The sequence below is a fragment of the Scaptodrosophila lebanonensis genome, unplaced genomic scaffold (genome assembly GCF_003285725.1).
Source record: "Scaptodrosophila lebanonensis strain 11010-0011.00,11010-0021.00 unplaced genomic scaffold, SlebRS2 tig00000043-arrow-pilon, whole genome shotgun sequence".
Taxonomy (NCBI): Eukaryota; Metazoa; Arthropoda; class Insecta; order Diptera; family Drosophilidae; genus Scaptodrosophila; species Scaptodrosophila lebanonensis.
This window is the reverse complement of record NW_022060545.1, coordinates 12,223,544-12,245,297: the sequence shown is the minus strand read 5'-3', so window position 1 is coordinate 12,245,297 and position 21,754 is coordinate 12,223,544. Positions and strand designations below refer to the sequence as shown.

General features: G+C 36.5%; 1 protein-coding gene across 5 annotated transcripts; it reads left to right on the top strand.

Annotated features, from left to right (window-relative positions):
- Nucleotides 1-740: 740 nt before the first annotated feature.
- Nucleotides 741-21,148, top strand: LOC115622746 (calcium-binding mitochondrial carrier protein SCaMC-2-A). Of its 5 annotated transcripts, none has more exons than XM_030516795.1 (9): nt 741-891; nt 1,695-2,436; nt 4,100-4,226; nt 4,288-4,375; nt 4,805-4,916; nt 18,006-18,089; nt 18,196-18,354; nt 18,431-19,004; nt 19,438-21,148. In XM_030516795.1, exons 2-9 carry the CDS (start codon nt 1,933-1,935, stop codon nt 19,671-19,673), a joined length of 1,884 nt encoding a protein of 627 aa, XP_030372655.1. In that variant the 5' UTR covers nt 741-891; nt 1,695-1,932; the 3' UTR covers nt 19,674-21,148. The 5 variants fall into 5 exon arrangements, with proteins under 5 accessions (XP_030372655.1, XP_030372656.1, XP_030372654.1 ...); XM_030516796.1 differs by having other exon boundaries at nt 741-904; XM_030516794.1 differs by lacking the exon at nt 741-891 and adding an exon at nt 979-1,132.
- The last annotated feature ends 606 nt before the right edge of the window (nt 21,149-21,754 follow it).

Sequence of the window (21,754 nt, the reverse complement as noted above, 5' to 3'; positions counted from 1 at the left end):
TTAGCTAAACATTCTTTTCGATATAAATTTTTTTTTAAATTTATATAAATCTAAACGAATCTGTCGAAAAATGCTCAACAGTCTACAGTAGTATTGATAACTAAAACAATTGATGCGAAAGAAAACATTAAAATTAAATGGGTTCAGGTTCTATCCTTTTCAAAAAGTCAAATTATGGTATCGTATACTAGTATACTTAAGAAACAACCAATCAATTGATCAAGTTGTACTCCAATTATCCAATTCGTTCCAAGTTTAAAATCTTGCTTTTTGAGTGCTTTTTGATGAATAGGCAAACTTTATAATTAAAACAGTGTCAATTCAATAATAACACGATTGAAAAGAAAAAGCTTTCTAAAACTAGAACAAGTTAAAGGAAATTAAAATTTATGAACAAAATATGCGAAAAAGTAAATTGCGGAATTTATATTACACATACATATATGAAATATAAAACATGTTAATAATAATGGCCATTTATCTCGTTTATTTACACAATTGCACCATTTAATATAAAACGTAAAATTTCATTTGTTTGTATTTGTTTATTTTGCTTATGTTTGCTCAGTAATTAGCCCAGTGTGCAAGCCAAATGTAAACAAATTTCTCGAGCTGCCATACTCTCACACCCCCACTTATTATTGCCGATGTGGCAGCACAACGAGGCTGATTTTGAACATGGTGGCCATTTTGTTTGCCAGATTTTCGCTGTTGGCGGTGCGGCCGAGTAGTTCGTTCCGTCGTCTTCGTCGCCTAATTAAAATTCAAAGTGTATATTCACACCGTTTATATCGCTCAATAGCAGCGCATTAGTTTTTCAGTGCTCAAAATTTGTGAAAGCAGCTATAAAACTAAGTCCACGTTATAGCTACGCTTGGGCTCCCCTCCAGTGTATGTTTTATGTGTATGTGTGTCTGCGCTTTCTTTTGCGTATCCAATTGCATATGTATGTGCGTATGTGTGTGTGTGTGTGCGCGCGTACAGAAATTAAATTTTGCCAAATTGGCAAATATTCGTGTGAAATTTGAGTCATACAATACAGTCAGCAAATATATATGTGTAATTATATGTATAATTTGGATAAAAAGTGTGGGTGGCGAGCATAAAATAAAGCGATCAAATTTAAGTGCAGGTGAATAGAAATTTCCAGCATTATCCTGCAAGCGATACCCACACCCCCACCCCCTCACCAAAACCCACACACTGGACATGTGTGTGCGTAGGTGCGTGTGCCAATTTTTCAAGGTTCCTTCCTGAAACGCGTAACCTTCAAATAATCAATGTTACTGCCAATTGCTTCCAAATGCAATGTGAGCTGACGCCCCAGCTGGCAGTTCAACAGAGAAGGCGAAAAAATGATGAGAAAAAAAAAATAGAAAGTGTGTAAATGACTTCATCGCGAGTCTGGCGGCCGCCGCCCTCACGTCCCGCACAAGCCACAAGTCCAGTTTTGGGTCAGCAGCTGAGCGCCAGACAAAACCAGCTGGGCGAGCTAAAAAAAATGTCTGGCTAGCTAGGCGGCTGGCTGGCAACAAGCGCGACTCCAAGACTCGTATATCGTCTGGGGATAAGCTCTTGTTTATTAGCTTACTCAGACATACACACACATACATACACATATGTACACACGCACAGAATTTAAAACAATGTTAATTCATATAAACAACAAAAGTTTTCTATTTGTGTATTTATAGACAACAAGCCAGCTAACAAAATGTGCCGACCATAGACGCGATGCGCGTGCCTTTGAAGACCAGCTATTGAAAAACGAATCCCCCCGTGCCGACCGACGAGCCAACAACAAACACACACCAAGATCGGCAGCAACAAAATACAAATTCAAATATATACATTTTATTCGAAAAGAAATTTGTTTGCTGCGACAACAAAGAAAAAGTAACACTTGTGACCAAGTTAAATCGAGTCTAGAGAATGGTCAGAAAGCAAGTCGGTTCGGAAAGCAACGCGTCCTTAGTATTAAGTAAGCAGCAGCAGCAGCAGGATCGGGCGAAGCCGGAACAGCAACAAGAATCCAAGCAACAGCAGCAACTGCCGGAGGAGGAGCAGCAACAACGTATTGACATTGACTTGACACCGGATCCACCGACTGGCTACAATTACGCCCAACAGGCTAATGCCATATATGCCCCATTGAAGTCGACAACATTAGCCAGCAGCTATGCAAACGGTGGCTTCGGCTTTAATCTCCAACATGCCCATCTTGCCAACATGCCCTACAACCTTAACACGGTTCCGCCGCAGAATACCGTCGCAAATGCCCCGCTGCCCATCATGCCCTCGGAGATTCCTGTCGAGGATGAGGAGCGTCTCGAGCGTATATTCAAGCAGTTGGATCGCGACGGGGATGGCAAAATTGACATACACGACTTGTCAGCGGCCCTCCACGAGTTTGGCATGTCGAGCGTCTATGCGGAGGTGAGTGGAGAGCGTACAAATGTTCCTCTATGGGTCTATTGGCACCTTGAGCTTGGCATGTGTGTGCCTGTTTTGTAAATAGGGGCAGGGACAGACAGCCATGTGGCAGCCGCATTTGCATAAATTGGCCATATGCACCAAATGTCTCACCTTCCTGTCACAATTTGAATTGTTAAAATACAATTTGCTGCTTGATTATGTGAGGTAGATACGATTGCTAGATATATCTATGTTTCTATTTATTTTGAGTGTGCTTTTCAGCTTTTCATTTTGGCAAGCAAACTGAACTTTGCACCTTTCCTTGTCTGTCTGTTCTGACGGCTAAGAAATATTTGCACAATGTTGTGAGAAACCGAAAGGAAAAAGATCTGATCTTGTCAAAAAGCATTATGCAGCTAAATATCTTAATAAGGGCCGATCTCGTTCAATAAAATTGGCATAAAAGTGCAAAAATTTGCACAGATATTTGTAAACAAGCCAAGTAGAGGTCGAAAACAGTTGTGCAAGTGTTTAAAAATGAATTTAATGAAGCAAGACCGCTCTTAGCCCGCTTTTCACAGCATTTCTCAAGGCACATTTTAATTTATTCACAAAGGTTTCCCTCTGATTTAAAAGTTTCAAAAAATATCCCTTGAGTAAGATGATTTGTTCTCCCTCTTTTGAGATATATAGTATAGTATGGAATGTATTGGCGATAATTCACACTGCTTCAATGAAAAGATAAATCGTGCAAGTACCGCTTACGTGTCTTTTTATGATTTCTAAAACAAAATCGTGTAAAATATGTCGATCAATACAATGGGAAATACTTGAATTCGTTAAACGAAGTGTTGTAGAAATGTTGCATTCCAGTTTTTTTTTTTTCATAAAAACGTAATTTTCTTAAAGCAAAATTTCTTTAAACAAAGCTTCAACCATTGTGATAATGTTTAAATGGTTCATGTTCGGCTTTAAATATTTATTTCTAATTATTTTATCAAATCTAATCCCTTTTTAAAATCATAAAATCGTTTAAAGTAGATTTCAACATTCAGAAGCAGAATTTTATAAAAATCTGTAGGAAGTTCCGAAACTAGTCATTCTTATAATATAAAATAGTTTAAAGTAATACATATTTTAAATTGATCTATTTGCCAATCGATTTTTGTAGATATTTAGAACACAGAAAGATGCCGCAGGGAGCCAAATCTGGCGAGCGAGAACCTTTGTTCCATGTTTGGCTAAAAATTAAAATTGCTTCACTTAGAAGCTTTGGAACGGTCGAGTGGTTCTTTATTTAAATGTATTCTCAGACCAAAATTTAGGAAACTTCTCTCCTGGTTGAATAAAACTCTTCGAATGCTATGAACTTTTCATGGTTTTCATGCCACCATTTTTATGGTTTCCACGTGGGCTGTCAGTCAACCTTTGCATTCTTAGTTTCTCGTATTCTCTTATGTTTTTATGATGCTACGCGAATTGAGTTCGTTCTATTGATTTGGGCAATGGCTTTGAACTTTTTTGTCTATACAGTATACGCTCAAGGCTAGACAATTGTCGGCGCCAGACTGTCCAAATGTTCGGCAATAACAGACAATGCCAACCAGCTGCCTGCCAATGTGACATCATAAATATAAAGAACAGATGTGTTTGCCGATAATAATTGGGTTGATTTTCATTTTAGAAATTCCTACAACAGTCGGACAAGGATCAGAGTGGCAATGTCGGATTTGCAGAGTTCCTGCATTATGTGCGGGAACATGAGAAGAATTTGTGTCTGCAATTCTCGCACCTAGACAAGAATCGAGATGGTAATTAAAGATTATAAAAAAGTTTACACCTCGATATTTAATGTATTACCCATTCATTTAGGAAAAGTGGACTTGGATGAGCTTATATCTGCTTTCAAGGACCTGGGCTTGGACATTGAACCAGACGAGGCCAAAAAACTGCTCACAAGGTGCTGTATTTATGAGTTTAAATAACGTATAGACAATGTAAAATCTTGGAGGAAAGAAATAAGGACTTATATTGAGAATAAATAAGTCATTTGTTGATCAATTGATCCAGAATTGTACAGTCTAAACTCCGTGTTGCTCTGAACTCTACTGGCAGAGAAAATGACGGGCACATTCCCCAACTATAACTTGATTGTTGTTTTTCGATACAGGCTTGTACAGTCTTATTTATCCTATACTCTTTGGAATATAAGCTCAAGTTCTGAATAAAAGCTTAGATGATAGAATATAAACCTCAAAATTGGAGGCATGAATCAAGTAGATTTTAAAGTGTTTTTCGATTCCGAATTTTACAGTCCTGTTTCCCTTAAACTCTTTGAAACTCCATAAAATATTTTCATTTGATTTCCCATCTTTCTAATTATACCCAGAATGGACAAAGATGGCAGCTTAAATATTAGCTTTAATGAGTGGCGGGATTTCATGCTCCTGGCACCCTCTTCGGATATACATGACCTGATTAAGTTTTGGCGGCACTCTACTGTAAGTATTTGCGTTTAAATCTCTAGTCTGTATTTAATTTTTTTTGTTGCTTAGTTGTTGCTTTCTTTTTGCTTTTTATGTTCCCAAAGAATTGTAGGAAAACAACAAAGTTTGCTCAAGCGTCTGGCCTTTTGTTTGCCCAGTCAGTATAAATAAATAAATATGTACAATGTGTGTGCGGATGCGGGTGTGGGTGTCGAGCGTTTTGAGCAAACTTGACTGTTTAGCTTTGCCCCATTGCTATTGTAGTTGTAGCTGTAGTTGAGTTCCTTATTATATATACATATATTTATATATAAATTTGCATAAATTAATAAGCGTAATTTTTAACTAATTGTTCAACTTTTTACCCCTTACTTGTTTCGTTACTACTACTACTATGCGTCCGCCCATAAAAAACAAAACCAAACACTCGACTCTTGATATATGTACTCAAAAAATAAATGTTTATGTAGTATCTACAAACATTCCAACACCACCACCACAACCACCACTCCTGACTAACTGAGGAAGATTTGAAGGTACTGCTAAAAAAAAACAAAAACGTTTAACTTATTTATTATATCATCATATTAGTTAGTCTTCCACATACATACACACATACTTTTGTATGTGTAGCTCCATAGGACAATCACACAGACTCACACACACATTAAGCTTATCTGCCACCCAACCTACCTACATATACATGCAAACATATATGTATATATATGTACATACTCGTAAATACGTATTGGCATTCAAAATCAAGTCAAGGCATTTCCCTATCGTTCATTAAACACGCATTCACTCATAATCCATAATGATTTACGCACTGTGTTTAGCTTTTTATGGCATTGGAAATGCATTTTAAGAGAAAATCGTGGGCAGCTTTTAAAAGCTCTCTCTCTCTCCCTGTCTTTCTGTAGTGCGAGCAGGCAGCTAGCCGTCGCATGATGCAAAATTTCTGGCTCATTTCATCATTATCAATGATAATGCCAGGCACCGTGCTCTCTCTCGACGTGCTCTCATTGTGACTTTTCACTTAGTAACTGTTGTTGTGACGTCTTCGTTGGTTACTCTTTTTCCTTTTGTTGTCTGCCTCATAATTATTTTGTTTACTTATTTCGTATGTGCCTTGTCATGTGCATTAATTCGACTTCAAAAACAATTTAATTCAATTTATTATAAATTTGTTATTATTATTTCGCACATGTTCGTTTGTTTAGATTAGTTGGCTTCAATTTCCATTCGAATTGTACACGTTGATGTTAACAACAAATGCGACAGCCAATCGGCGGTCGCCTCGATAGCAACGAGCCCCCTAATAGAGCTTTTTGTATACATACATACATATGTATGTATGTATATACATGCATGCATACGTACATACATATTTTATAGCTCCTATCTACATCTGTACATATATGGGTCGCTCGAAACGTTTTCTTTTTGCAAGTGCAAGCACACATACTCGTATATATGTATATATAGTATGTATGTATGTACGCACCTACACACACTTTTAATGCCACATCAGTTTAATGTACCCTGACATTTAATTGGCGTATATGATTTGAAGGTCGACTGCTTTGGACTGACGACTTGATTTACTCATTATGCTTTGTTTGGAAATCGATTTACTCATTATGCTTAGTTTGGAAATCCTCAAAAACAGACAGAGAATGGACATTATAAAGCCTTCTTAAAGTGAGGTGGAAATTAATGACATTTCGAAAGTATTTGATTGGAAATTCATTCAACGGTGCCCAAAGATATTCATCAAATTCAAAACAGAATTCCGTCTATTGAGATTTGCAATTCATAAAAACGTATGAGCATCGGCTCTTTGAAGCATTCGCGTTTGAAACATGTTATTAACGTTTTGTAAAGGCTTCAATTCTGTTTAAAATTCATATTGATGCCCTAATCTCGAAAATAACAATACCTTTGAGTTAATGCAAATTTGAATTAATACTTAATATTGATTTTAAAAAATATTTTATGGTAAAAATAGTGTTTTTTTTTTTTTTGCTTTTAAAAACAGATATAATTGATCTACTTAATGCACTTGTGGAAACTAGATTAGATTGGCGTTTATTATAGGTATTATTATAGTTATTTTATTTAGAAGTAGTTTGATCGAACGTGGAAAGTGCCTTATAGAGGCACTCCAATGTCTGATCCTGCCCACTAAGAAGGTAAAAGGAATTTGACAGACGTCTACTGGCAGATTATTGGAGGTTTAGTCAGCCCTATAAGCAGTACTTTTAAAAGCTTTATCTACTCTTCTTGTTTGTAGAGTTCCAATACTTTTTAGAAAGAGAGGGGCTTAAATTCTATTCACTTAAAAAATGTTCGAGGGTATTTTCGCTTCGACACAGCATTTTTGTAATCTGTGTTCCCGTCTTTAACTTGGCAACAGCTTAAGAACGCTGTTCCAGACACTTTTGAAAGTTGTAGCGGTTCTTCATTAGTAGCCGGTTTCCGTTGTCTCTGACTGGCGTCGACCACATCTTGGCTATTTTTAGCTAGCAACCACATTTGTATGCGTATATTTAGTCGCAAATGATTCTCAACGGAAAACGGGCCCAACCCACCATTAACTTAATGAAATGTTACGCCCCGGTGTGCTCGTCGCTTAACCTTGAGACACTCTGATAGCCCCCTGAACTTGTTTTTCGCAATCAGTCAGAAAAAGTAAAAGTCAACTGCCGCAGTAGTGGCGTATCTCAATTTCATGCTATTAATATCCTTTAATGCGGAACGTGGTCAGTGTACCTGCTTCATACTTTTCAATAGAGATTCCGGTGTAAAAACACACACCTATACTTGGCTGGCAATTACATTTCTACAAGTATACAGGTGCAGATTTGAGGGGCCTAAACACGTCTTAGATCGCCCCTGATTGATTGGGTCATTACGTGTAGCTTGACGTCGAACCTTTTGCATGGCTATTGGAATTTTTCGCGCAGCTGATAAGAAAACTTATGTTTACTGTGCTGGCCTGGCCGCTTTGTCTGCATTCGATTTTCTCTGTCGCAAATAGTTTTACAGTAAATATTTACGCGCACACTTGTTTATAGCACACATTGTATTCTGGGTATTGGGTAAAGTCTAAAAACACAATGAATTGACTATAGAAATTGTTGCTTACTAATAACAGAACTTGCGTTTTTTCGAAAAAAAAAAACATTAGTGGAAAAGTTCAAAATTTGCGATAACCTGAGCACAGTTTTTGCCAGTCTGATTTTATTTTGGACACACGCTTCACGCAAATTGCGTTGTTGCTAATTTTCCTTAAATGAAACTAATGGGAACCGGTTGGTTTCCTTAATAAAGGATGAAGTGCCATTGGCACGTGTGATAAGAAATGCTACCAAATTTCTAATTACTATAAAGATTTGATTACTTTGAAGGCCTAGACGATATTTTGGGGTCATTCGCGTAACCTTCTGTTGATTCTTAAGCAAAAATGCTTAAAATACATTTTATGTGCAAATTTTGATAAACAAATGTCGATAAAAAATTCTCGACAATTGCCGCCTAAGTTGTGAACGAGAATCGTGTATATTTGTGTATTTATGTTCAAATTTCTAATTATGTTGGTCAAGGTAAATATCGGTTGACTGTCTATATAGTTTTACACCATTTTGCTTATCTACAATTAATTAATCAAGAATTAGTTTAATACATTGTCACTTCCCTAAATTCCTTTAAATTAGTCAGACTTCGAATAAACTATGAGTTCCTTTAACGTTGTGAAAAAGCCTTTACCATAATTAATAGGTAATTATTCCTCTATAGATGTTTGTTTAGTAAACACAACCAATAGTTTTGTTAACTTGTTGTTTTTTAAATAAAAGGGTTAAAACCGTTTCTTGAAATGAAAATATTCTTTAAATTAATATTTTATGTGGCTTTTAAAACTTACTGTTATTTAATACATATGAAGGACTATTTATGAAGGTTCATATTTGCAAGGCATGTGCTCGATAGTTTTTTAAATACTTTGATGATTTGCTTTCTTCTGTTTAGTTTCAAAACTCCAAGTAAGTGGCTTTTAAAATGTTTTCAAATGCAATATTTCTATTAGCGATATACTCGATCTCTTGCCTTCACAACTTTATACTTTGTTTGAAGTTTCAAATTTCTACTTAGGTGGAACTTGAAGCATATGTTGTAACATTGATTATTACTGAAAAGTTACTATTTATTATTATAGGGCATGTCGGGTTGAGTTACATAAGTAAACAACGTTAACACGTGTAGTTGTTACTTAAGGTTTAATTACGTGCCGCCCTCTAAAACTGCATAACTCAACATGACATACCACTGCCCCTACATTTTGTCAGTTTGGATGTCAACCCCCGTTTCAATTAGCAGAGGGAATTGTGGATTATTTCCACCCCCTCAAACGCTATCTCATTTATTATTTAAGCGTGTATGTATAGAACATGCAACAATACGGTGCAAAGTTCTAGACCATTAGCTTGCATTATAGTATTGTGTGGGTCTTGCTATTTATTGCCTAAATTGTTGTTTATCGTTATTTGCTTCCCAAAATATTGGACTGAGGTTACAATATTTTGCACGACACGACATCAATAGAACAATTGAAATGCAATTAATTTATGGAACCTATAATAAATTAATTACAACCTGTTGATTTATTCGGGTGAAGCCCTGCGAATAAAAAACTTAGAAGGCCATTGGAAGACTGAAAGACACTCTGTAAGATAAGCGAAACTGTTTTTCCGACCAGCGTCCCATATATTTGTAAAGCACTTAAGTTTATTAACAATACCTTTTAGCAATTTTAATACTACCGGTGTTTACTTGAAATTTTTGTAAAGCCCAGCTCTCAAGAATTAGCAATATTTTTTATAAGCGGTTCTTAAAACTCTTGGCTATGATTTCCACGATTTAGAAGTAAACATTTCTAAATAAACTGTAAGACTACAAGTATAAACAGTAATTATTCCTACAAAGCTTCATATAATAAATGAGGCTTAGTCGTAACACGTTTTTATCTGAGCATGAATAAGACAAGTGTGACGTGATAAACGAATGTCTGTTCCCTACGCAGAATATAGTGTGGGGATTTTACTTTTGATATATTCTAATAAATAATACAAAATCCTTTCGAAGTTCCTGCGGCTTATTATATAATATTTAAGAAGAAAAATTGTGGCATTCTTTAGCACTTATAGCCTGAGACAAACGTTCTGGAAAACATATGTACATTTACTCTATACTTGGTACAGTGCATACAAATGGGTGTGTCTTGATTTATTTCAAAGAACTTTTGCCGTCTAGCAATTGATATTGAAACCCATTTCAACGTGTTGTGGATGTTTTCTCTTCTTCTTGCTGTGGCTACGTATATTTAAACGTACATATTGAGTTTCAAATAGAAATACTATATATTATCCATTATACGATCAGCTTATGACTAAATTGATGAATAACCCGCCATACCCTAGGGGTACAGCGCATAAAAATGGGTGTGTCTGGTGCTTTTTATTATCTTTTGTTCATGCTGCTGCGGTAGAATCTTAGAACATTACCTTTGTGTGGAGAGTGTTTGCAAAAACTCTGTATTTTCCCTTTCCTCTACAAATATAGGGCATAAAAATGGGTGTGTCTTGGGGGTTTTCGTAGAAAAATTGCCGTCGTGCAATTGCTACAAGTATTTAAACTTGGATTGTTTTTTGTATTGAGTTTCAAATTGAAATCGTGGCGTAGGCCTCTGTACATAATATATATTTCATTCTATCGCACTTGCATTATTCCGTTGGGTTCTGGGCATACAATTTGTGTGTTGAGGTTTTTCGTAGAACAATATTCTTCTAGTAATTGATATTTAAACTTAGTTTTTTCCCTCTGGTTCTTGCTGCTGTGGTGTATATAATAAATATTTGTATTGAGTTTCAATTTAATCTTTGCACATTTATGTAGAAAGTACTAGTATATAATATGTATAGATTTTTGGGAATTTTGCGCTCGCGCTGTTGATAAGGGAGAGTCAAGTTTAATGATTTCTTGCATGAATTTCTGGCTGTTTCCAGTTGGTGACAGGCAGAAATGGCAGCAATATAATATGACATGATATTTTTTGACATTTATATGACAATTTCGGACTAAGTAACAAATTAGCTATGCATTCATAACTGAGCTGCAAAATTTGTTTGCCGAGCTGATGGAAAATTGTGGAAAATGCTGCAAACAAATGTGTTTGCATATAAATTACAATATACATACATGAAATATGTAAAATTTCCACGACGCGACAATTTACACACAACGCCCCACTTGATGGGCTTGTTTGTATGTTTGCGTGTGTGTTTGGTGACAAGATAAATCAAAAAAGCGGCGCGTGTAAAAACTAATATGAATGTAAGAGTAACGACGCAGTAGCCTGGGGGTGACTGTCAGCGTCATTCGAATATGTGTATATGAGCGTCTGTCATGTGCCTATCAGCACATTGCAATGGTATGTGTGAGTGTTGCTCTCGCTCCCTTCCTATGCCTCTCTTCATTCCATTGCCATTGCGAATTTCGGTGTAAACCGGTAACATTTATAAGAAGTGTTAATGAGAATCAAGCTGTAAACAAAAAATAAAAACAAAAAACCCCGACTGTCTAGCCCATTGACTTGCAAATATGATTAATACATATTATAATTAAGCGATCTCTTTCGACAGCCAGACTGAGAAATGGGCAACGAGTGGTATGCGTGATATGCGATATCAAATATTTCGTATACGTCGTGGTCAGCACTCAGCTGACAGCAATTCGGTTCTAATTTACAGGCCAGCTTACAATGGCACGTGTGCTGCCCTCAGAATGGTGGGTGGTCGAAGGGGTGGAATGGCATGCTTGGTTAGTAAGGATGATGACGGTTAGGCGACGAATTCAAAGCTGCAAGAGCAACCGCAAAAGAAAGCGAGAGAGAGAGAGAGCGAGAAAAAAGAGAGAGCGCAAGCTTGAGGCATAAAGCAAACGCCATTTTTTGCACTTTGCGCCCGAACGACGTCAACGCCGGCGTCGCTGTCGACTTCAAAGCTTGCGTCGCAAAGCTTCGTCAATTATACAGACGATCATTTCTCGCTGGCTGCTCAGTCTTGTCCCAGCTGGCTCACGCGTTGGTTGTTGTTGAGTGCACGCGCGTTAAATACAATTTTCTTCTCTTCCTCGCTCCTGAGCGTTGATTATATAATTTCAACTTGAAGCGGAAATTACTTGACCGTTATTTCGTTTGTAACGCTAACGTCTCAAAAAAGCGCGAAATTTTTTAACCAAGCATTGTTCGCGTTTTGTTTCGTTGGCTCAAACCGAATTTCAAAAGTCTTGTGCCGCTTATATTGCAATATTTTGGAAAAAAAGCTAAAGACTGAGCTACATAGTGAAAGTTTGCAATTGTTATTACTTAAAGCTAAACAACAATTTTTGCAACACTTCCAGTGAAAGCCAAAAAAAGTGTTTGCAACAAAATTGTTTAGAAAATATTGTGTAAAAGACAATTGCAAGAAAAATAGAAAAACTTAAACTGTGATATACACATACATACTTGGAATCTGTTTTCGGTTGATGCTGCACTCTGTTGCATAAGTTTAAACAAAATGCTACGAAATAGCACATACCAATATAATTTGCCAGTCGACTATCACAATATACAACAAATGGCAGTTGCTGGTGATATGATGGAGGATTTCGTTGTCATATTTCGTGACATGATGGGACGGGTAGGTGTTAACTAACTAAATATACGAGTATAGAATATATTTAAGAGCTCAAAGATAAGCGCTAAATGAGTATTTCCCATCGCAAGGGGGTGCGTGGGTTTTCATATTTGATTGCCTTCTGACATCACAATGATTGACATTATGTGTGCGAATGAGTTTTATTAAGTTGGACATTTTTCGCTCAAGTCATTAATTAGCACCCCTCCACATGCAATTAGCAGCTGCTTTTCTTTTTACATATGAATATATATATTTGTTGCCCCTGGAACAAGCGATTAGATTTCAATGCCTAGCATTGACTTGCAAGATAAGCTTCTACTATATTCTGTTTCTATTTCTTTTGTACAGTTTAGGCCTGTTAATGATGAGTTTCATTTCCAATTGTGTTTATTCTATTTAGCCTGCCTAATGCCAGCCAGGGTACTTTATCAAACTGGTCAAAAGTATATCTTAGTTATTTTTAACTAGACTATGAAGAATGCCATTGCTATTTATAAGCTTAGCAGCTCCAATTTTGCAACGGAAGCTGACTCATAGTCGGGACTTTTTCTTTCATTCGGCAGAGTCTCGCGCGTCTATTTATCTTATCGTTTGTCCGCTTCAATGCATGCACATTTCTGTTTCCAAAGAAGTTCAATAAAATTTTGTATCGCTGCAGTGAAATCCAATGTTTCAAGTGCCTAGCTGGCAGCGAGCAATCTTTTTACCATAGCTGCTAAAAATAACAACTAAAGTGTTGACGTTGCACGTTTCATTATACCCTGTACCCGAAGGCTGCGTGAACATTGAGAATCAATGAAGCATAAGAGCAACTGACTCCAAACTTTATTACAAATAAGTCCATGTATTGGACTTATTATTTTGCATAGCTATCATAGAAGAGATCGTTGCACAACTCACTTATAATAATAGATAGGCTTTACCAGTCGGGCAATTTGGAGTTTTCATCTGAAGTTTCATCAACATTTTTGTGAGGCAGCGGCTATAGGGTATGCCAGAGTCAGACTGTTCTGCTCGCTTGACGTTTGCAGCTGTTGCAATTGGCAGGTCTCATTATATCGGACCCAAATGTCAGGAATTTGTTGCGAGCGTGTCTTGTCTTTGCTTTTGAGGCTTGTATTTGGCTTCGTTTTCTTTGCGTTACGCGGCAGCAGCACGTTGTTTCGGGCGCTTAGCAACAGCGCAACGCGCCAAAAACAGAAATGCGAGCGAACTGATATGGAACCGGTTGTGTGTGTGTCGTCTTAGTTGTTGTTGTTGTTGTGGTGGTGGTGGTTGCGGTGGCCCCAAAAGCGTTTCTTTCGCTCTCCCATAACTCTACAACTTTGACGATCGCAAATCGTTTAAACGACGACAGATGTGGACAAGCTCTCTCTCTCTCTCTCTCTCTCATTTGTCCTCTCTTTTGTAAACGGTGTTTCGCTGTAATTTTTGTTAACTTTTTCGTTGATATGCATGTTTGTTGTCAACGTCATTATGGTTGGTCTTGGCCAACATTTTATGCTGCTCACATAGCGTATGCTTGATGTGCTTAGTCATAATACCACACGTAATGCTTGTTCCGATGTTATTTTGCGAGGTTACACTCTCCCTCACTTAACACCACACACACACACACACACACACACACTGATGACGTCAAATGCGTGTTGGTGTTGTTGTTAATGGTTTTATACACTTGTTGATCATTTCTCTTTAAATGTGCTGTTTACTTGAACTTGTTGACATCAGCGTCTGCTTGCGTCACAACGTCAGTTAGTTCTGGTGTATAAAAATCTGCATGCTAATGATATAATGTAGATATCGACTGGCTGTAAAGCTCCAATGAATCACATTTCCAGTTCCATGGCGTTGCAAGCAGGGGGTTTTTAATTTGCTTGAAAAGCCAACTCTGCGGCCCAGTTTGCCTTCATGCTGGTTTGAGTGGCAAAGGCTTAACTTGCATTCCATTGTATTGATATGCTTGATTGTTCAGTCAGTCAGTCAGTTAGTTGCGCTTGCCTTGAAGGTTTATTATGAATTAGTTGCTTGATTGGCCGTTGCTGGCTTGTAAGTGGTTTCGGGTTTTTTGTTTTCCCTAACAAAGACTTCCAGCTGCATACAAATTTGTTTTGACTAAATCAATATTTCAACAGCTATTTCTTAAAATTATCATACTATATACCAGTTGCTGTCTTTTTTTGTCTCTTTAATTTGCATTCAACACTTGTTGTTTGTATAAATTCCTTTTTGCCAATTGCTTCCACGTTTATGCGCCAAAAAAATGCGTAGCTGTTTTAAAAATAAACCATTTCACACATTCGAGTGCATATATACAACATTTTCGCAGTCATGTGCTTTGGCTAAATTTATGACCAAAATATATATATATACATATTTATTTATATGTATAGTATATGTACTATATATTTATTTATGTTTTTATGCGCTTAACTGACCTTGACCGAAACAAATTGTTGCCAATTGTCGCACACACTACGTAGTAATTTCTAGAATATATACATACATACATAGCTGCAGGAATCTAAAATCATGATGAATAAGGTCCAAACAGTCCGACTCAGTAGTCCTTAGATTATAGATTTTGAATGGAACTTTTTATCAGCTTAGGATTTATTATTGCACACTTGTTTCGATTGTAGAATTTACTAGAATTGTTAATCGTGAAAAATTTCCATACTTGTGCATAGAATGCAAAATACACATTAGTACTGCTGCTCTCTTATTTATTTACTTTAAAAGTCAAAATCTAAAGCGTGAACTCAAACTCAACTCGACTATTCAGATGTGTGGACATGTGATATGCTAGCGTTAATAATTCAAATAAATATTTATGGGAATTGGTTCAAGCTTAAACACTTTAAGCTTCTTTATTTGTGCAAATTAATAGAACAACAATACAATGCCTAAACGACTATAAGAGCGGAAAATTAGAAGGAGAGAGAGCTTTCTTGCCTCTAGGAAGTATTTGCCATTCTCATGACGTCGATGTTTCTAAACTTTGAACTAGACGGTGTTTTTCGCAATGACGTCGTGTGACGTAGTTTCCGATCGCTCTACATAATATGTATTTGCTTCAAATGAATCTGATACTAAACGTTAAATACATATACATACATACGTATTATGCGTCTTTGCCAAAATTGTATTTGGTGTGATAAAATGCCAAATCATTTGGCACATCCTCCTTTGTTTGTCATTGGTCATTCACTCGTACATACATACATACTACACATACATACATATACTCGTACTATGTTTGTTGTACATAGCGGCTAAATTGGCTTGCTTTAAACAAAGATATACACTAGATGCATGGTTTATCCTTCACATACAAGTAGTTATGTACACTGACTGCCGCAATTACTCGCGCACTTTACCAGAAAATTGACTTCAATGGCATTTTTCGCTTCAGCGAAACAAAAAGCATTGAACTTTTTGAGGGTTTTTTTTATTATACTTGTACTTAGCATTTGTATTTTTTATGGGTCTTCTCTGAGTAGTTGCATAAGTAGTTGAATGTGCTGAATTTACCTTGAAATTACATTTTAAATTTGTTGGTAAATGAAAAGCTTAAGCTTCTATACAAAACTAAACGATTGTTGCAATTTTTGATAATTAGAAAAAAAATAAAAAATATTGCTATTCATATTGATCAGTTACTATGAAGCAGTGATTAAGGCATCAGTTTCTTTTCAAAAGATGTTCAATGCCAATAGCCACTAGAATATACATAACCGTAATACTTTACACTTTTACACAGATGTTTTTTTTTTACCAACAATTTTCCTTCTTTTAATCATATTTTGTGCGCATTATGAAATTATATTTTCAGCCAACAAAATATCGCTTTTGAATATCTCTTCTGCGCATTCGTCTGTCGTCTGCTTGTTTCGCCAATTATAATGTCAGAAACTTATCAGAAATCACAAGACCAGTTGTTGTTTTTTGTCGCTTATTTTTGTTGCTTTAATTATCACGCTCAGACAGGCTCAACGACTTGTGTTTCCAGACATTCAATGAAATCGCATTTTGCTTATCTGACCGCCTCTTTTATTATCAACCACAAAATTTAACAGGCAAGCTAAAAATTTTCGCGAAATTACGGCAAATGATAAAATTACAATTTCCGAGACTTAGCCAAAATAACTGTAAAAATAGAAAAACAAAACATTAATTGTGCAATTACGCAACTTTTGGTAAAAGCAGCAGAAGAAGCACGTCTAGAGCAAATTCTGAATGCAAAATAGTGTATATTGTAGAGGCGGACATTTACAAAATACACACAAATAATGAAATGTTCATGTACACAGTTGTGTGTGTCTGTGTTAGCTGGCCCACATGATATAAGCATTGGCAACTGCAACGCCCAGTTCCGCAAGAAAAACTAGAAAAACGAACAGAGAAGAAAACAAAACGTGGCAATTTTTAGGCACGGGTAATAGAAAATTACGACGAAAACATGTAATGGGGAGGCTTAAGGTGATGGAAAAAGGTGTTAAAAGCCTATTTCTACACATGAAATTATTGGCCATGCATTCCGCAACAGAAAAAGGAAAAACGAACAGAAAAGAACAGAAAGTTATCTAAAATCATTAGGAGCAGACATATAAGATTTATAAAAAATATTGGCGATCTGTTCCGTAAGAGTCATTTCCTAACCAAAAAGAAACAAAATTAGGCTACTTCTTTGCATGGGTAATAGGAATGAAGTAAACTTAATGGTTCAGTTTAAAAAAACAATACATTTCCTCGAATAACTTTTGAAGCATTGAGGTCTGTTTCTACGAATTCGCTGCGAATGAAAACCAAAACGTGTTATCTGCGAAAAAAAATAACTTGATTAGAAATTAATGAATATATGTACATATGTACATATACGTGAATATTTAGAGAAATCCTAATCCTAAATGAATTTACTTTAAACAAATCTTCTCTCCAAACTAGCGATTCCTATTAGAAAGAAAATGATTATTTGGGAAAACCCCTACAATTCAACAAGAGAGAAAACTTCACTTCTCTTAGTGCCCATGAATGAATCTTGACTTCTCATAACGCTTGTGCGTCGGGGCAGTGAAGAGTGGCGGGTGTACATTACGTATAGTCCCCAGTCTGTAGTTTGTAGTTGTGCTTCTTTTTGTATTTAGATGGTTTTAGCCACGGCGCCTTTTCGCGTTTCGCTTTTGCTGCCATTCTTGATTGTGCTTTGCCTTTGCCTTATTTTTAGCAAACAAATGCTAATTGCCGCATTGGTATTACACACACACATTCAGCATAAATTGTTCCCTCTACACTGCAAGAAAACAAAAGCAGCAATTGAATTGAAATCGAGTTGAAATTGAAAAAGAATACATATTTACAGGAGGAGAGCGGGAACGCTGCTCCAAGCTCAATTTTGGTGCCGTTGAATTATGGTTTGACCGAGTTGATAATCCTTATTTATTACGTGGGTCTGAAATCAATTTATTTATATTTTTTTTAAACTGACCAATAATAACACTAAAGGATTGTGCAATCAATATTAATTTGTCTCTCTCTTGCACTATTTCCAGTACCTCGACATTGGCGAGGATATGAACGTACCTGATGACTTTACACAAAAGGAAATGCAAACGGGTCTCTGGTGGCGTCATTTGGTGGCCGGTGGCATTGCGGGTGGAGTGTCTCGCACATGTACAGCACCGCTCGACAGAATCAAGGTGTATCTACAGGTAAGCCGATGGCATTAATACAAAAATCCAGCAAAAGCCATTAATCTCGTTACTCTTTACCTCTTTCTACCCGCAGGTGCAAACACATCGTATGGGAATCTCAGAGTGCACGCAACTTATGTTGAAGGAGGGCGGCGTGAGCAGCATGTGGCGTGGCAATGGCATCAATGTCTTGAAAATCGCACCAGAGACGGCGCTTAAATTCGCTGCCTACGAGCAAATGAAGCGTTTGATACGCGGCAGTGATAGTGCACGGCAAATGACCATTGCGGAGCGTTTCGTTGCGGGCGCAGCGGCGGGCGGGATTTCGCAGACCATTATCTATCCGATGGAAGTATTAAAGACACGACTGGCTCTGCGGAAGACCGGCCAATACAAAGGCATTGCCGATGCGGCATACAAAATTTACAAGAACGAGGGTGGTCGTGCCTTCTATCGTGGCTATGTGCCGAATATTTTGGGCATCTTACCCTATGCTGGCATCGATTTGGCCGTCTATGAGACCCTCAAGCGACGCTACATTGCTAGCCATGATAATAACGAGCAGCCGAGCTTTCTGGTCCTTCTCGCATGCGGCAGCACATCCAGTGCGTTGGGTCAGCTGTGCTCCTATCCATTGGCCCTAGTGCGAACGCGGCTACAGGCACAAGGTAAGTTTATCGAGCGAGTATATGTGAATTATTTGGAAATGAATTCCAGTTTATAAAAGATCATTTGAGATCTTATGGAAAGATTAGGCGTCTTTAGACAAATTAATTTTTGTAATCAAGTCATATCTCGCGAATCAGTTATGTTCTCTATATGGACACATAAAGCTTGTTTCACGTCTTCAGAAGTAAGCCAATTGTGGGCAAAGTTTTAAATTCAGTTTTGAATTATTAGACTAAAACCTGAGACAACATTCAAAAAGGGCTATCAAAGCATCAATGTTGTTCAGTTATTTTAGGAAGATCACGTTTAAAAATCTTTTCATCAACTACAGCATTACTACTTGTAGTACTCTAAACTTTTATTTCTTATTTAGTCGTTTTAAATGCTAATGATTTATTGATAATTTTCCATTATCATCCATTTCCATTTCAGCTGCTGCGACAATATTGAACCAAAAACGCAAAACACAAATCCCACTGAAGAGCAGCGATGCGCACAGCAGTGAGGACACCATGACCGGACTGTTCCGCAAGATTGTGCGACAGGAGGGTCTGACGGGACTGTACCGGGGCATAACGCCCAACTTCCTGAAAGTGCTGCCTGCCGTTTCCATTAGCTACGTGGTCTACGAATACTCAAGTCGTGCCCTGGGCATCAAGATGTCGTGATTTGTTTGCCCCAATAGAGAACGCGGGATTAACTTTCTGGTGTCGCTGGCTTTGCTGTTCCTGACGCTCCTATTTTTGTTTGCCGTCTGCGGTGCGGATGGCTCCTGGTGCTGTGCTATTGGGCTGTATGCTTCAATGTGTTGTAGCTTGGTGGTTCATGTTAGTGGATGTGGTCAGTGGCAGGCCCTAACTGGCACTGGGCAGTGTTCGATGCACGCTCGTGCACGCTCTCTCTGGCGCGCTCTCTCTCTCCTGTCCTCTCTGTGTGTTGGCTTGGAGACGAGAGTTTTCTTGCTGCTTTCCTTAAGTGTAGAACTCTAAAAAAAAAGAAAAACCTCTTCCATGCACTTGTTGTATAGTTTTTTATAATTTATAGTTGAATTAGTTTTTGGTTATTTTCTTAAAATACAAAATAAGTGATACTATGGCTAATTTATTTATACAATTATGGAAAATGATAAAATTAAGCGTATGGAAATCAACTTTATTTCGAAACTTAATGCCGTTGTTAATTTTAAGTCCTAATTTATTTATATATGTCTTAGAGTGGTTGCAGTGCTATACCAAAAAAGATAAAAAGGAATAAAAAAGTATGAGATGTACGAACTAACTTACTAATTAACTATTACCGGGCTAGCTAAGTTTGCTTCTAAGCTTAACTTTCTGTGTAAACAATGCAAGTCAACAATTTAGACAACTATACATTAGGCTACAAGGTTTTAAGCGCGCCACTATAATAATGCGAATCAGGGCCCGTCTGCGCTTTAACTCAAGATAATACGAGAAGATAATGAAAAATCAAACCAATACCATTTACTTATAGCAAAAGATTTAAGCTTCTATACAAAAAGACATAATGAACCCCATTTGTTAAGCTTAATGTGAAGATGATAAACATATAAGAGATGATCATGAATAATATGAAGGAAAACGTAAAATTATGAAATGTGATGATAATAGTTTTTATAACCAATATAATTAATGATGTCTTACAACTTACAAAGGCGCTTCTGAGCGATCGGTGGCTATTTTGTTTGACGACGAGGCTGAAATTTTGTAGCATTTTATTTGTTAAGTTTAGTGACATTTCTTTCATATCGTTAGTACTACAATATAATTGCAAATAAAGCCAACGAGATTAATTGTGACTTTCAAAAACAAATGAAATAGAAGAAGGTAAAACACAAGCAAACAAACATTTAATAAAACATTGTAATAATTTATTTTTAAAATGAACACAAAATTTAGTTAAATTTTCATTTCTGCCAGCAATCATTTAAAACATTTTAGTTAAACAAACCACTCGTACGACACATACATATTTTTTAACTGTCAAGTCTTCGAACGCACCTTTCATTTTAACATTTAATTAGTTAATTGATTTTTTGTACATACACACAAATAAATATAATTATGTGAATGAAACTAAATGAAATCGAACTTTTTGTTATTTATTAAAGAACAATGATTTGAAATACAGGTCCAAGGGACTTATTTTGATACGATTTTATGCCGATGTGGAAGTTCTATTGAATATGCTTATTTTTCAATTAGATTAATCACAAACAGATGTTAAAATCAGAGAAGCAAAATCAAAACCCTCATTATTAAAATTTTGGAAAAAAAACGTAATAGGTTCCCAATTTCCCAATTCTAAAATTCAGTCAACATTTGAACACTATTATTGTTTGATCTATTGATCCAAATATTGAACAATATTGATTTCAATTTGAAAACAATTGTTTCTATTAAAAAAAAAAAAAACAAATGTATTATTATGATTAAAACCTTTCCCATTATCGTGCTTATGTGATTTAATCATTTATTACGCTTATTGTTTAGTACGATTTTGACTTTAACTCAAGATGAAGCTAGAATATTAAACTGAGAACTATGCCTACTTTTACAGGAATTCCAATGAAGTTTAAGTTTTTTTCCGCTATGAATCCCAGCCTTTAGTCATTGAAAATGTTTTTACAAGTTTCTCAAATAACAACATATTTACTTAATTTCCTCTAAATATATATTATAGATAACTATAGTTAGAGTGTTATAAACAAATTCCAAATATATTTAAACAG